The sequence below is a fragment of the Malaclemys terrapin genome, chromosome 7, assembly GCF_027887155.1.
Source record: "Malaclemys terrapin pileata isolate rMalTer1 chromosome 7, rMalTer1.hap1, whole genome shotgun sequence".
NCBI lineage: Eukaryota > Metazoa > Chordata > Testudines > Emydidae > Malaclemys > Malaclemys terrapin.
Window position 1 is genome coordinate 83,329,635 of NC_071511.1, and position 15,482 is coordinate 83,345,116.

Consider the following 15,482-nt stretch of genomic DNA (forward strand, 5'->3'; position numbering starts at 1 on the left):
CCAGAGCCAGAGAAGCAGCCTAGCAAACAATGTTATATAAGTACAGAAGGCCATGTGGCCTAGCAAAGACAGACAGACCTGGACTGTTGTTCAGGGTTTGAGAGTCACATAGTTTATCAGACTGCTCATGGCATGGAGTCTGTTCACAGAGCATCCTGCTGTTAAGTCTAGGGTCATTCCTATAAAGTCTATCAGCTGCATGGAGGTCAGATTAGACATCTTCATGTTCACACAGACTCCCAAGAATACCAGGAGGCAGAGCAAGGACAAGGTTGCCAACTGTACTTCCAGACAGTATTTACCTGTTAGAAGCCAGTCGTCCGAGTATGGGAAGACATTGTAGCCATTTTGTCTTATCTATGGTGCCACCATTGAGAAGTCCTTTATGAAGACCATAGGTGCTGTGGCCAGACCAAACTGGAATTCACTGAACTTGTAGTGTTTCCTGTGCTACCAGAAATCTGAGGAACCTTCGCTGAAATGGGTGAATGTCCACATGAAAGTAAGCATCTTTCATATTGAGAGCTGCAAACCATGTGTCTTTTCCAAGGAGGGAATTATTGATGCCAACATAACCATGCAGAATTTTAAATTGCAAATAAAAATATTTAGCTGAGTAGGTTGAGAATGGGCCTTCATCCTGCCTTTTTCTTTGGATCTATGAAGTATTTGGAGTAGAACCTTCTACTTGATGCTAAAATGGCACTGGTCTATTGCTTCTCATTTGAGGAAAGAGTCCACCTCCTCTTGGAGGATCTCCTCATGAGTGGTCCCTCAACAGGGACTGGGAAGGAGTTATTGGAGAAGTTGGACAAAGAAACTCAATGGTGTAGCCAAAGTGGATGATATCTAGTACTCACGTGCCCATTGTTATAGCCCTCCACTTGTAGGAAAATAGGCTAGAGCTCAGCAAAGTTGACGTCAGAAACACGCAGGGATGGCATCACTGTTAGGTTGCAACTCAAGCGTCCCATCAAAAAGTAACCTTTAGTCAGTGGATGAGGTTGGATGGCTGCCATAGAGGTGGATGGGGCTGAATACCTTGGCCTCTGCACTCCTTGATGATTATGTGGCAGTTTGTATAATCATTGCTGGTAGAAAGGCTGTGGAAGAGGCCTTGGCTTATACCTGTTTATGATGTTTTCTCTTCATAGTTAGGGTATAAATTCCCAGGGAGCAGAGGGTTGTTGTGGTGTCTTAAGTATAAAGACTCATTTGTTTTATTGTTAAAGAGGCTGGTTTAATTGAAGGGAAAGTCCTTGATGGTATTCTGAACCTCCCTGGAGAACGCCAAAGAATGAAGCCATGACACTCGCTGCATTACTTTTGTGGTCAATGTAGATCTTGATATGGTATCCACCAGGTCCACTGTATCTTGCAGTGAGGTTTTAGCCACAAGTCTACCTTCCTCAACAAGGGCTTGGAATTGGCCCTGTCCACCTGGAAAAGTATCATCTGTGAACTCCAGGAACTTAGAGCAATTCATAAAAATCACAGTTCGCTAACAGGGCCTGTTAGTCAGAGATTCTGAACTGGAGGCTGGTGGATGTAAATACCTTCCTTCCCTGAAGGTCCAGGTGTTCAGCTCCCTTGCCTGCAGGGGTGATCTTATGGTGCTGCTGCCCTGATCTTTCCATGGCTGCTTGTACTACTAGGGAATAGGGGGCAAGGTGGGTAAACAAGAATTCTGCTTTCACAGGCAAAAAATAATGTTTCTCAGGCCTTTTAGAAGTAGAGGTATATGTTGCTGGTGTACGCCTTACCACTCCAGCTGGTTCCTTAATGGCCTCATTCACCAGAAAAGCTACCCTATTGGATCTGGTGGGCTGCAGGATCTTCGAGACATGTGCTGTGTATCTTGTACTACTTCTAATGGAATATGAAGTTCTGCAATAGTTCTTGACATTGCCTATGCTCATCTGGTGGGGATGGTGAAGATGGGGCAATTGCATCATCGGGTAAGGAACACAATATACAGGTTGGTACTGCTGGTACCAGCAAACGTGGCTTGTTGACTTCCTCCTCCAGGTACTCCTGTGGACTCCTGTGCTGCTGTCTAGAAGGAAGAGGGGGATGATATGACTCTAGTAGAGTGCACTGATCTGGTGTGTCATGCATAAGAATCCCATGGACCCAACAGAACCGGTATGAAGGATGAAAAACTAGTTGGGTGGGGGCAGCAAGGCATTGGGTACCAGTGATTTCTGGGAGGGTAACCACGCTTGAGTGGAGACTGAGCCCTAGAAACTCTCAAACCTGACCGGTCTAACCTCCCTGGGCTGTGGAGACAATGGTCCACCCTGGACATTGGATTCAGTCAACAAGAAAGCTGGGTCCAGCTCCATCGGGGATACTGTTGCTGTCAGTGGGAGGAAGCTCCAGCCTAGGGACTGTCTAGGGGAGTAAATCCTTATTGGGGTGGTATCCTTTTCTGGGGTCAAAGTGACCCTCAGAAGGACTGTGACTAAAAGAGGAGGGCAAAGATAACTTCCAGATTAGTTTATGTCTCTATTGATCCCAGAATACAAGGGGTCCCAGTTGAAGGTTCTGCTGTGCCAGACTTAGTGGTTGGCGGGTCCTTATGGGGCCAAGTCGGTACTATTGCAAAGAGAGAGAGTCTTGTCTAGAGCTCTTGGTAGGTCCTGGCAGATATCGGTCCTTCGGCTTGCTAGAGGTCATCGTCTGCACTGGAGCTGCTACCACTGGAGCTTTGCTTCTGTGCACTCTCTCTTCACATTTGGGAGGCTTAGGCAGACCTAAATCTTTGGGACCTGCATGCAAAGACTCACCTGACCTGGAAGGAGTCAGAGAAGCATCCCTTTTCCTGGAAGCAGGTTTAGAGGGGGACCTGTTTTTATATCTGTGAAAGTGCCTCTTATTCTCATGAGAAGCCCGAGATGGTGGGTCTTCAGGATTTATCTGATCCAGCTTCTGCTACAGAAAGCATAAAGCTTGAAGACTGCTTCTTATGTACAGGGTGGTCTCCCTGATATGGATCTGACTGGAGTCATGTGGCTTTCTCCATGAGGGGCTTCCTCACTTGGAGCTCTCATCTCTCTTGGGTCCAGGTTGGGAAGGAACAACATATTACACTGGCAGAAACATGCCTCCTCTAAGGCAGTACAGGCAGCCCTGGTGGTCGTTGCTGACAGAGAAGCTGTGAGGACAAGAGAGAGTTTTAAGTCCCAAAATTTTGGGCACAGTCCTACTCCCGGGAAGAGAGAGACAGACAGGATCCCTAAGGTGGGGAAAAAACTAAGCTTCTCTATGTAAAATTTAAAACAAAAACAAACAAAACACACAACAAAAACACTAACAAACTATGTACAATTACATTTGCAAAGGTAAAAGTGAGGTGAGAATAACTGTGGGCACAGAGGACTCCGATTCAGGCCATGCGGCGGTAAGAAGGAAATGGAGAGGCGGTTAGTCTGTACTTTGCTTTATACTCTTCGTGCTAAGCACGGGGAGATCCAGGGTGCAGGACCAATGGATACTACCGGAAAGATTTTTCTGGTCTCAGGTGTACGAGATGCATGCATACCGACATGTAGAATATATGGAGGGACCAGCACTCGAAGAACTGAGAGATTACAGGTGGTATTATCTTCCCATAACTGCTAACCTCACAGTAAAGTAGTTTAGTGTATTTTTTCCACACAACATAAGCCATCAGCTAGAATCGTTAAATATATTTTAAATATTCATTTTTAGAAAAGGATTCTTATTGGTTTCAGAAAAGGAAGCATCTTTTGATTTAAAAAAAAAAGTGTTCATCACAATGTTTCTGGGCTCATGTACATAAATTATTAAAAATAGCACTAATAAGATGGCCTATATCTAACTAAATCTAAAGAAACAATTTCACAATCAGTTATAGACAGATATGTCCCACTAAGCCATAGACAGAACATCTAATGTTTATACAGTATTATTCCTTTGACATATGTGAAGCGGACTCATCTAGTCCATTCATCTTCAGGGGACAATGAATGCAACAACTCCACCACCAAGAAGGTGCAAAAGGGACACTCTTGATCACGACAAAGATGTAAATTTAATTTCCATACTGGATCGCCAATCTTGAAGCAAAATGTGGTGAGTTATATAGGCAGAGTCTGAGGTTACCTGGAATGGGTCCATAGTTGTTACAGCAGTCATGAGAGCCCAAGTCAACTACAAGGATATGTCATCCAAGAAATGTAAGGTGCAGTAGGACAACCTATGCATCATTGCTATTCTTAATGTAACCATATTCCACGACTCAAACACAAGGTTAATATTATCAAATGAAACTATTATTGCATAAGAAAAGCACCTATACCTGAAGTCATAGACAAATAGCTAGAATACCCCAAGGAACACTCTTAATTCAAACTGAACTAGGTCACTGCCTAACTAAGGCCTTGATGTATCATCCACTCATGTATTTATACTGCACCCATCAGATATCTGTTCTAAAAGAAAGTCAGACGCCTCTCTCATGATAGATGGTGATCAATTTACTAGTGAACAACTCTGCACTGAACAGCATGGACTGAGTAGTGTCCCAATCAGCCAGTGCCCTAGGCTTCTGATGGGAGACCTGTGGAATTGCTGACAAAGAATCACACACCTGGTCTGCACCTGAAAAGAGAATCCTCCTTGCTTGTTTTCCCACCATAAGCTCTACAACAGGGGTCATAGCATCAAAGTTCTCAGAAGCTTTGACACTATTTTACTTCATAGGAAAAAAGATTGGTCTCTCACAAGAGGACTGGGAGAACTGGCTCCAATATTAGAGATATATAATAATTATGGATGCAATTTTTACTGAAAGTTACGGGCTTCTTACGGAGGTTTGAAGTGATCGGGGTGAGGCACAGGACTACTAAAGAAGCAAAAGCAATGCTTAGACTTATGGATGCTGGAAAAAGAGCACATTAAAACAATTATGCATTACATTTCCTGAAATATATGGTATTTAGGAGCATCACAACACACAGCCACCACTTCTGGCTCTTTCCTACTGTTGGCAAAAAGCAATCTTGGAGCACTATATCATGTATTTTATTTTCACATACAAGTAATCTGGAAACTCCAATATCCTATCAGTATTTGAATTTTTGCCTTTTGGAGAGGGAGGAAGAGGTAAGGGAGTAGAAGGATTGAGAGGCAGGAAGGACTGTGGTGCAGTGTTCCCCCCAATTACATAGCTAGAACACAGACATCAAGCAAACATGGAAGTTATAATTTTACTCCACATGTTTCCCCACCAACCTAGGGTCCAGCCCTCCTGATGGTGGATGCCAGATTAGGGTGAGGAAAAAACTGATTCACTGTGGGATATCTTCACTGCAAAGATGGTCACAGCTATGGTGAAATGAGTGGATAGCTCCCTCAAAGCCTCCGACCTTTCCTCTTTACTCGCCCCTAATAGATCCAGTTGCAGAAATAGCTTTCAGATATCGGGCTATAGGCTCAAGCAGCAATCTACCCAGCCAAGCATATTTTCCCTGTCCTCACAAACACTTAGTCCAGCTGTAAGCACATGTCATGGTCTCAAGGAACATGTCCTCTGATCCACCTGTCCATGAAAAGGAAGCAAAAACAGGAGCATGCTAAAAAGAAAAACTAAAGAAAGATGAAAATACACAAAAAAGCCAAAGGGGAAAAGAGAACAAACAAAAATATAGGGGAGGGGAAAGAGAGAGAATGGACAGTGCAGGGGGGGCGGAATTGGTAGCAACTAAATCAGGGCCCTCCACAAAGGGACAAGTGGTGTCATCCCCATCTGCCAATACATTGAAAGAAGTGGAGTGGGAATTAATAAAAAAAAAAAAAAAGTTTGTTTTAAAGAGAAGTAATAGAATCCACGACTTCCATAACAAAAATCTCTGCCTGAGAATGCTACAAGTTCCTTACCATCAGACTCATTCACCTTTTCTTCAAAGGGAAAGATGTCCCCAGAACTACATTTCCCAAATTGGGGGAGGCTACAAAACTGCATCAAAAAGGAGGCTTTGATTTCTACTCAGCAAATTCTAATTATACTCAAGTTCCTTGCAGATCAGTACAGTTTTGTTTAGGTTAATCATTTAGCAGTCTAAGGCCATTACTAAGAGATATGAGTTGTCTTCTCTAGGGAGGCATATTTAGCAAACAACCTAACCTTATAAAACAAAGAGAATTGTCTAAATAGGCCCTACATAGCTTTCAAGTTAAAAATTCGAGTTGAAACAACATACTTCAAATAGCAACTAATAAATTACCGCACGAATTATGTTCTCTCAGCAAGTGGAAGAATTCATCATGTTAAATAAAAGCTTTTTTCCCCCTATACCAAATATGCTAATTTCTATATCAGAGCAAGTTCTGTTTAGCAGTCAAGTTATTCCTTCCTGAAACAGGCTAAAATTGAAGCACTAACTGACCACTACACCCGCACTGTTACAATTCACTTACCTATTTTGTTTGACCACAGGAATGTCGGCACCTTTAGGAACCAGCTCTTTTACTTCTGTTGTTCCAAAATTTTCCACAGTGATCTGTTTAAAATTAAAACGCAGAGTACACTTCATTCACTGTTCCAAAAGACCATTTTCCCTCAATTCAGGGCAGGTCTACACTACTGCTTAAGTCGATCTAACTTACGTTGCTCAGGGGTGCAAAAAAGCACCCTCTCCCCGAGCAACACAAGTTTTGAGCTGCTCACACTGGTGCTATGTCGGCAGGAGATGCTCTCCCACCGACGTAGCTTACGCTTCTCGATGAGGTGGAGTAATTACGCCAAAGGGAGAGCACTCTCCTGTCAGCACAGCACGTCTTCACCAGATGCCCTATAGAGGTGCAGCTGCACCAATGTAGCGCTGTAGTGTAGACTTGCCCTCAGCCATGGGCAGTGTTTCACAATCAGCTTAACATTAAAATACAAACTGAATGCAAAATTCTAATAGGAGAGCAGCTAATGTTTTTGGTAACACATATTCTGCTAGAGATAATCATAATGGATAGTTAAAGCAACATGTAAAATACTTAAAAAATAAATTCAAAAGCTTACCGTAAAGTTGAGACAAAATGTCTCCTCTATGTCATCTTCTGGATAGTCCAGTAACTGCTGCATACTTCTGCAAAACATTACATTTTGTCTTCATCTTAATGCATTGAAAAATTAACATATGTTGAGTATGTGTTCTCAGTATTTTGTCAGTTCTGTATCTTTCTACAGTTATCTTCTTTGAATTTCTCACTTAGATGACTAGCATTTAGAAGTGCAAAGTTAGGAAACCCTCCACTGATTCATGTTTCATTTAAGTTGAAATGCACCACAAAGCTTAGTGAACATTTTCTTGTTTTCCCTTCATTTCTGAGAGGCCTTAATTCCTTCCAATTGTCTACTCTAGAAGCAAGGTGAGAGGGTTCTTATTTTGGAGTTGGAAAGGAGCAAGAGGGCTCACAGAATAGGAAAAGAGGTAGGGTACTGAGAGAAGTAGAATGATAGCAGCCTGATCCTTCGTCTCAGTACCTGAAATATATGTTTCAATACTGTTTATGGAGTAAGTGAAAAGTCTATAGAAGAAGAAAATATTTAGTAATAAAAGGCAAGTTCTACAAAAAGTCTCTCATTGACTTCAATGGGAGCTCAGAGAGCTCAGCATTTCAAAATCCATTCAAGCTTACTTACGAAACTAAATATAGATTTAGGAGCTTAAACTTTAGGTCCTCTTTTTAAACTTTGCAATGGGATTTATATTGTTGAATTCTGATTCCTCATTTTGATATGACCTTATACGCCATTACATTTCATAAAATATTTTCTTTAACTCTTCTTCATTCCTAGCAATCTGGCTTTAGACCTAGGCATAACACAAAAGACGGCACATATTCCTTTGATTGATGGAAGATGGCAGAGCTGCAACTCAAAAATATCTCCCTTAATTGCCTTGCACATGTCGAACAGAGGTGGATGGGAACATGGGACACTACAGTTATGAGCCATTGAGGAAAATGTATAATAGCCCATCAAGCACCTTTGGATCCTCCTCAAAAGAGTATGATTTGCCAACTGATCAAAATGTTCTGTTTTATTTTTGTTTAATGAAGATGGGAACAATATACACACATTAAAAATAAATGGTTTTCTCTGAATTTTCTGGTCTCAAATACTTCAAAAATTGATATTAACTATATATCCTCAAATGAAAAAAAGTTCAAATTCATAACATGTACTTGTTTTTGAAATATGCAAATCAATATGTCCTCATTAGAAACTGAATAAATTGCCTAAAACTGAGATTATGTTCAAAGTAAGATGAGTTATATTTACAACACACACATCTGAACCTAAAAATTTCAAAATTTGGGGACATTAAGTTCCAAACAGGAAAGAATTCTTAATCCCAAAACTAAGCATCTGAAAGTATATAAAACAGTAGTGTAAATCCAAACTCAACTTTTAAGCCTAACAGTATTATACTAGTTAGAGCTTTTTGTCTATTTATTGAGATATTATTTATTCAATTTCTTGTACATTACAGGAAACTACATCGTGCATTTAATAAGAAAGATGATACACTGGTTATCCTGTCATTCAATTTATATCGGCTCACCTGCCAACATCAGGCATTAACTCTTTTAAGTCATCTAGAGAAGGCTTCTTATTCAACAGCTTCTTGTACAAAGCCAAGGGGAACTGAAGGTCTACAATAGTAAAATTATATATTGCGAGCCCACAGACAACACCAATCAAATGGAACAAGTCACTGTCTTCAAAGGTCTATGATGAACAGAAAATAGAAGAGTTAAGAGTTAAAACATTTGTCAACTGAAAAAAAAAAATGTTCAGATTTTTAATAGGTTTATATTCTATTTCATTTACATTTCCTATAAACAAAAATATAATCTTATTTCACAGACACTGTTAAAACAGGTACGTTTTTAACCAGTTGAGTAAGACTGAAATCCAAGGAGAAAAAATGGTTACTTAACCTTTCGTAACTGTTCTTCAAGATGTGTTGCTCATGTCCATTCCATTCTAGGTGTGTGCACGCCCATGTGCACAGTTGTCGGGACTTTTGCCTTAGCGGTATCCGTAAGGCTGGCTGTGGCACCTCCTGGAGTGCTGCGTTCATGCATCGGTATATCAGGCGCCACTGGCCCTACGCCCTCTCAGTTCCTTCTTGTCAGCAACTCCGAGAGGGGCAAGTAATGGAATGGACATGAGCAACACTGACCTGTCTTTCCATATTCTTTATGGAAATATGCTTATGATATGAATGACATAACTGAGATATACTTCATGCAAGATGGCTCATGTGAGGTTATGATTAACTGAATGCGATTATCCTATTTGTATGCATGTATTATTTCTGTATCTGAAATTAGGAATAGTGACTGTATCTGTATTTCAACTATGTTACTTTGGGTGACGGCCACTGCCAACACTTCAGATACAACAATGGAAAAGCCAGACAGGGCGGATGGCCCATCAACAGGGACAATGGACTGTAAAAGAGCTTAGTCTTCCTGTGAGGAATGGTTACAAGGGTACAGAGTCAGGTGGTCTTGTCACCGGATACTAAAACATCTGGGACTTCTTGTAACTTTCCACTGCAAGGGACGGGGAGTCAAACTAGAAAACGAAAGACTCCCGCCTTATGCAAATCCTATTTAAGGGTGGGGAGTGAGGTAATCCTGGTCGTCAGTTCTCCCCTGCTACCCCACCCAAGAGGATTGCTGGGAACAACTAAGACCAACCGGGGGAAAGAACTTGGTCCAGGCTGGAAGGGCGTCTGGTCTGTGAAGAAGTTTATTAGAACCACATTTAGGGTGAGAACTCACATGTAACCAGTGTATTAAGCTTAGTTTGCGTGCTCTGTTTTATTTTCTTAGTAAACTGCCTTGTTCTGTCTGCTGTCTCCTTAACTACTTAAAATACACCTGTTATAGTTAATAAATTTATTTCTGGTTTATAATACAACCCACTGTATATGATTTCTAACTGGGGGGTGTGTGAGAAATTGTGCATACCATCTTCTACATTGAGAGAAGAGGTGAATAGAATATATCTTTGGGTCTATACTCCAAGGAAGGTGGACATCTGAGTGCTGGAGCAAGTCCCGCACGCTGAGTCTTTCCAGAGCTGGTGAGTGGGTGGGTGGGTGTGTGTTTTTTACAGGAGGTTTTAAGAGCCTGGCTCAGCAAGACAGGTTAAAGGGGGCCCACGCTGGCAGAACACGTAGACTCTGTGGTATCTCAGCACATCAGGTGACTTCCCAAGGGGTCCAACCCATTACAGTACACGTCTCAAAGAACAGTTATGAAAAGTAGGTAGCTGTTTTTTCTTCTTCAAGTGTTTGCTCATGTCAATTCCATTCTAGATGGCTCACAAACAGTATTCCTGGAGGTGGGCTCAGAGTTCACAGTTGAGCAGCTTGTAATACCACTCTACTGAAGCCAGCGTCATCTCGGGCTTGCTGGGTAAGCACATAGTGAGATGTGAACATATGGATGGATGACCACGTGGCAACCCTGCAGATATCAGAAATTGGCACACGGGCCAGGAAGGCCGCCACCGAGGCTTGTGCTTTAGTTGAGCGGACTGTTACGATTGCTGGTGGAGGCACTTTTGCCTGATCATAGCAAAATTGGAAGCAGGCTGTGATCCAAGATAAAATTCTCTGGGTGGACACTGGATGACCTTTTATCCTATCTGCCACCACAACGAACAACTACGTCGACTCGCAAAATGGCTTGGTCCTCTCAATGTAGAAGGCTAGAGCTCTCCTGACATCTATGGAGCTCAACCTACATTCCTTCTCAGACGTATGAGGCTTTAGGCAGAAAACTGGCAAGAATATGTCCTGGCTTGTGTGAAATTGGAAACCACCTTCGGCAGGAAAGCCGGATGTGGCTGCAATTGGACCTTGTCCTTGAAGAACACCGTATACAGCGGCTCCAATGTAAATGCCCTAATCTCGGAGATCCTTCAGGCAGAAGTTATCGCCACCAGGAATGACATCTTCCAGGAGAGTAGAAGAAGGGAACAGGATGCCAAGGGCTTGACGGGAGTTTTCATGTGCCACGCAAGTACCAGATTCAGGTCCCACGGAAGGACTGGGACCCAGACTTGGGGGTAGAACCATTCCAGACTTTTTAAGTACCGGACCGTCATGCTATAAGTGAAGACCAATCTGCTCTGGAACAGAGGGTGAAAGGCAGATATAGCAGCCAAGAGGACCTTAACTGATGAAAGGGACAAACCCTGGAGCTTGAGATGCATAAGGCAGTCCAGAATCAGCTGCAGTGAGGCCTGCTCAGGCTACCCACTTGGGACGAGGCCCAGCACGTGAATCGTTTCCATTTGATGAGGTAGGTTGCTCTAGTGGAGGGCTTTCTATTCCTCAGTAGGACCTGTTGGACTCAGGTCGAACATTCCCACTCCTCAGTAGTTAACCATGCAGCAACCAAGCTGTGAGGTGGAGTGCTGCCAGATTTGGGTGCAGGAACTGGCCATGATTCTGTGACAGGCGATCCGACCAGTGAGGCAGTGGCATTGGGATCATCACTGACAGGTCCATGAGCATGCTGAGCACTTTTGCTGGCAAGGCCAAGCCAGGGCTATTAGGATAATCTTGGCCTTGTCCTGCTTGATCTTCATGAGGACTTTGTGAAGCAGTGACACCAGTGGGAAAGCTTACATCAGAGCCCCCAACCAAGGAAACAGAAAGGTGTCCAACAGGAAGCCCCTGTTGACCCCCCAAAATGAGCAGAACCGGTGGCACTTCCTGTTCTGGCGAGTCGTGAACAAGTCCACCTGGGAAGATACCCACTTTTGGAAGGTCTGCTCAACCACACTGAGGTGGAGAGACCATTTGTGGCGAGACGACAAGGTTCTGCTGAGGCGATCTGCCAACATGTTCCTGGTTCTGGGGAGGTGCGCTGCCATGATATGAATGGCATGCTGCACGCAAAAAAAAAAAAAAAAGATGAGAAATTCTGTCTGTGAGCCCAACAGCCATCTAGGAAAAACCAAGTTAAAGCCTTAGTAATAGTAATAATAACTAACATTGCATGCATGAAAAAAATCTGAGGGTTTCCTGGCAGAGAGCAGATGGCCTGGCTCTGCCCTGGTTGTTGATATAAAACAGGGGTAGGCAACCTTTCAGAAGCGGTGTGCCAAGTCTTCATTTATTTACTTTAATTTAAGGTTTCGCGTGCCGGTAATACATTTTAACATTTTTTAGAAGGTCTCTATATGTCTATATATTATACAACTAAACTATTGTTGTATGTAAAGTAAACAAGGTTTTCAAAATATTTAAAAAAACTTCATTTAAAATTAAATTAAAATGCTGATCTTACACCACCAGCCTGCTCAGCTCGCTGCCAGCCTGGCATTCTGTTCACCTAGACCTGCGGCGGGCTTAGCAGGGCCTGACCTCTGAAGCCCCCCACACCCCAGAAGGGTGGATGTGGAGGGCTTCAGAGGTCAGGGCAGAGGACTAGGGGTGTGCGTGGGGGGGTGCAGCGCAGAAGGTGGGGGGCGTGGGGGGCTTCAGAGATCAGGGCAGAGGGCTGGGTGTTGGGGGGGAGGGCAGAGGGCTGGGGTGTGTGTGGAGGGGCAGGGCAGAAGGCTGGGGGTGGGGTGGGTCAGGGCAGAGGGCTGGGGTGTGTGTGGAGGTGCAGTGCAGAAGGCTGGGTGTGGGGGTTCAGGGCAGAGGGCTGGGATGCTCGGCTCGTGGGGGTGCTCCCAGCCCCCTGCCCTCCGCCCTGAGCGGCTCATGGCAGGGGGCTGGAAGGGATATATCCTGTTCCACCCCCTGCCCCAAGGCCTGTCCCTACCTCTTCTCTGCCTCCTTTACCCAGGGCCAGCCTTAGCAAGGGGCTGCCACGCACCGGCTGGAGTTCCGGCCGGGAGAGCCGGGCCGTTGGGCTTTTGCAGAGCAGCGAGCACGGGGCAGGAAAGCAGGCTGCACCACGGCTGGGGGGAAGGAGGGGGCGGAGCTTGGCTGCTGCAGGACAGAGCTTCTACCTCCTGCCCCAGTAGGGGAGAGCAGTGGGGGGGGGGGGAGCTGAGTGCGGCTGGGGGTCGGAACCAAGGCAGGCAGCCGTGTACCATTCAAAAATCGGCTCCCGTGCCGTGTTTGGCACGTGTGCCGTAGGTTACCAACCCCTGATATAAAACATTGTGGTGGTGTTGTCAGTCAGGACTCGAACCACTTTGCCTTTTAACTGGGACCGAAAAATCTGGCAGGCCAGGCGAACAGCTCTGAGCTCCCTGACATGTATGTGGAGGGAGCGGTCGACCGCTGACCAGCGGCCCTGTGTACTGACCTCACCCAGGTGGGCTCCCCAGCCTAGGTCCTAGGCATCGAACACCAGAGTTAGCGACGGGGATGCACAGGGAACTCACTACAACACCGATGCGGGGTCCTGCCATCACGCCAGTGATGCCCAGATGGGGCCCGACACGTTTACTACCAGGTCCAGGTCATACCTGATTTACTGGAAACCCGGGAGGTGGGCAGGCACAAGCCCACCCACTTCTAAAGGCCCCTCCCCCAGCCTAGCAGGAGGGACCACTGGAGCCAGGGACCAAATGAATGCGGGGGACAACAAATGAGAAAGCCAGAGAGTGAGGTGAAGGTCGTAGGTTTAAAACGAGGGCATTAGATAGGGACACCGAGCAGAGAACCTTGTCGTGCCTGATGGGGATTTAGACCAATGCCAACCACATCTGCCGCAACCAGAGGTGGAGCCAGGCATGACGGACCACATAAATACAAGCAGCCATGTGGCCTAGCAGCCGCAGGCAAGTACAGGCAGTGGTGAGCGGGTGGCCCCTCACATCTGACATGACTCGGAAACGGGGCTCTGGAAAGAATGCCCTAGCCTGTGTGGAATCAAGAACCGCCATGATAAACTCTATCCATTGCACTGGTATGAGGGTCGATTTATTTTTGTTCACTAACAGGTCCAGGTTGTGGCATGTGGACTGCACCAGATTGAGGCTGCTCTGCACTTGATCCCGTGATCTGCCCTTGATGAGCCAATCGTCGAGATAAGGATAGACCTGGATCCCCTGACACCGCAGGTAAGCAGTTACTGGGACCATGCATTTTGTAAAGACCTATGGGACCAAGGAGAGGCCAAAGGGGAGCACTGAACTGGAAATGGTGCTGGCCCACCATAAAACGGAGGAAATGTCTGCATCTTTGGAAGATAGAGGTATGGAAATAAACATCTTTCAAGTCAAGAGTGGCGTACCAGTCTCCCGGATCCAGGGAAGGAACGATGGAGGCCAGGAACACCATGCGAAACTTCAACTTCTTGAGGTACTTGTTGAGTCGTTGCAGGTCCAGAATCGGTCACAGGCTCCATTTTGCCTTCGGGATCAGGAAATAGCAGGAGGAAAAACCTTTCCCCCTCATCTCCCGAGGGACCTCTTCCATCGCCCCCAGTTGTAGGAGACTGTTTACCCCCTGAACAATGAGTTGCTCGTGAGAAGGGTCCCTGAAGAGGGACGCTGAAAACTGAGGAGTGTAGCCCAGCGACAATTTCTAGCATCCAATGGTCTGAGGTGACTCTCGACCAGGCCAAACGATAGCCATGGAGACAGTTGAGGAAAAGATGGGGAAAATCCAGGGAGGTGACTGGGGCGTCGCTCTCGAGTGTACCCTCAAAACGCCCACTTCTGGCCCCCATGGTGTTTCACTGGGCCAAGTTGTGAACAGGAGGAGGAAGGGCAACGGCGACTGAACCCAGTGTCCCTTCTTCTCATAGATCCATGCCGAGGCTGCCGAAATGACTTCCTCACAGACTGAGTTGTATGCATCCCCTGGGGACAGAGGGTGGCCCGAGTATTCTTCAGACCTTGCAGCTTTGCATTCATCTGATCAGAAAACAGTCCAACTCCATTGAACGAAAAATCTTGTAAGGAGGACTGCATCTCCTGGTACAGACCGGTAGTCGGAAGCCAGGAGCTACGCCTCATGACCACCGCTGAGGCGACCACCCTGGCCACTGAATTGGCCGCATCCCAGGCCAACTGGAGGGAGCACCGAGCTGCTATGCTACCTTCCTCCACAAGAGCCCCCAACTCTTGGGCCACTTCCTCGGGCACGGAGTCCTTAAACTTATGGAGGGAAGTCCCACAAGTTAAAATTATAATGCCCCAAAAGAGCCTGGTGGTTCACTACCCAGACCTGGAGATTGGCCTTGGAGTAAGTTTTTCTTCCAAAAAGGTCGAGTCTCTTAGCCTCCTTATTTTTGGGGGTGGAACTAGCAGGCCCGTTGGTCCTTTTTGTTGGCCGCCGACATGACCAATGACCCCAGGGGCGGGTGGGTATATAAGTATTCGAACCTTGGCAAAATACTTTTTCTTGGCCCTCTTGGAAGTGGGCGGGATGGAGGATGGGGTTTGCCAGAGAGCTTTGGCAATGTTCAGAATCCCTTCATGCACCAGGATTGCGACACATGTGGGGGTGGACATGGAGAGCACA

The 15,482-nt window shown here is 45.5% G+C and overlaps 1 protein-coding gene across 5 annotated transcripts in view; it reads right to left on the minus strand.

The window, feature by feature from the left end:
- Positions 1–15,482, minus strand: part of HERC4 (HECT and RLD domain containing E3 ubiquitin protein ligase 4) — an 84,896-nt gene that overhangs the window by 16,206 nt on the left and 53,208 nt on the right. For all 5 annotated transcript variants that reach the window (XM_054035210.1, XM_054035206.1, XM_054035207.1 and 2 more), the window contains 3 exons: positions 8,589–8,755; positions 7,040–7,106; positions 6,445–6,527 (listed from right to left, as the gene is read on the minus strand). In XM_054035210.1, coding sequence (XP_053891185.1) covers positions 6,445–6,527; positions 7,040–7,106; positions 8,589–8,755 — 317 coding nt within the window. The remainder of the gene's footprint in view (positions 1–6,444; positions 6,528–7,039; positions 7,107–8,588; positions 8,756–15,482) is intronic.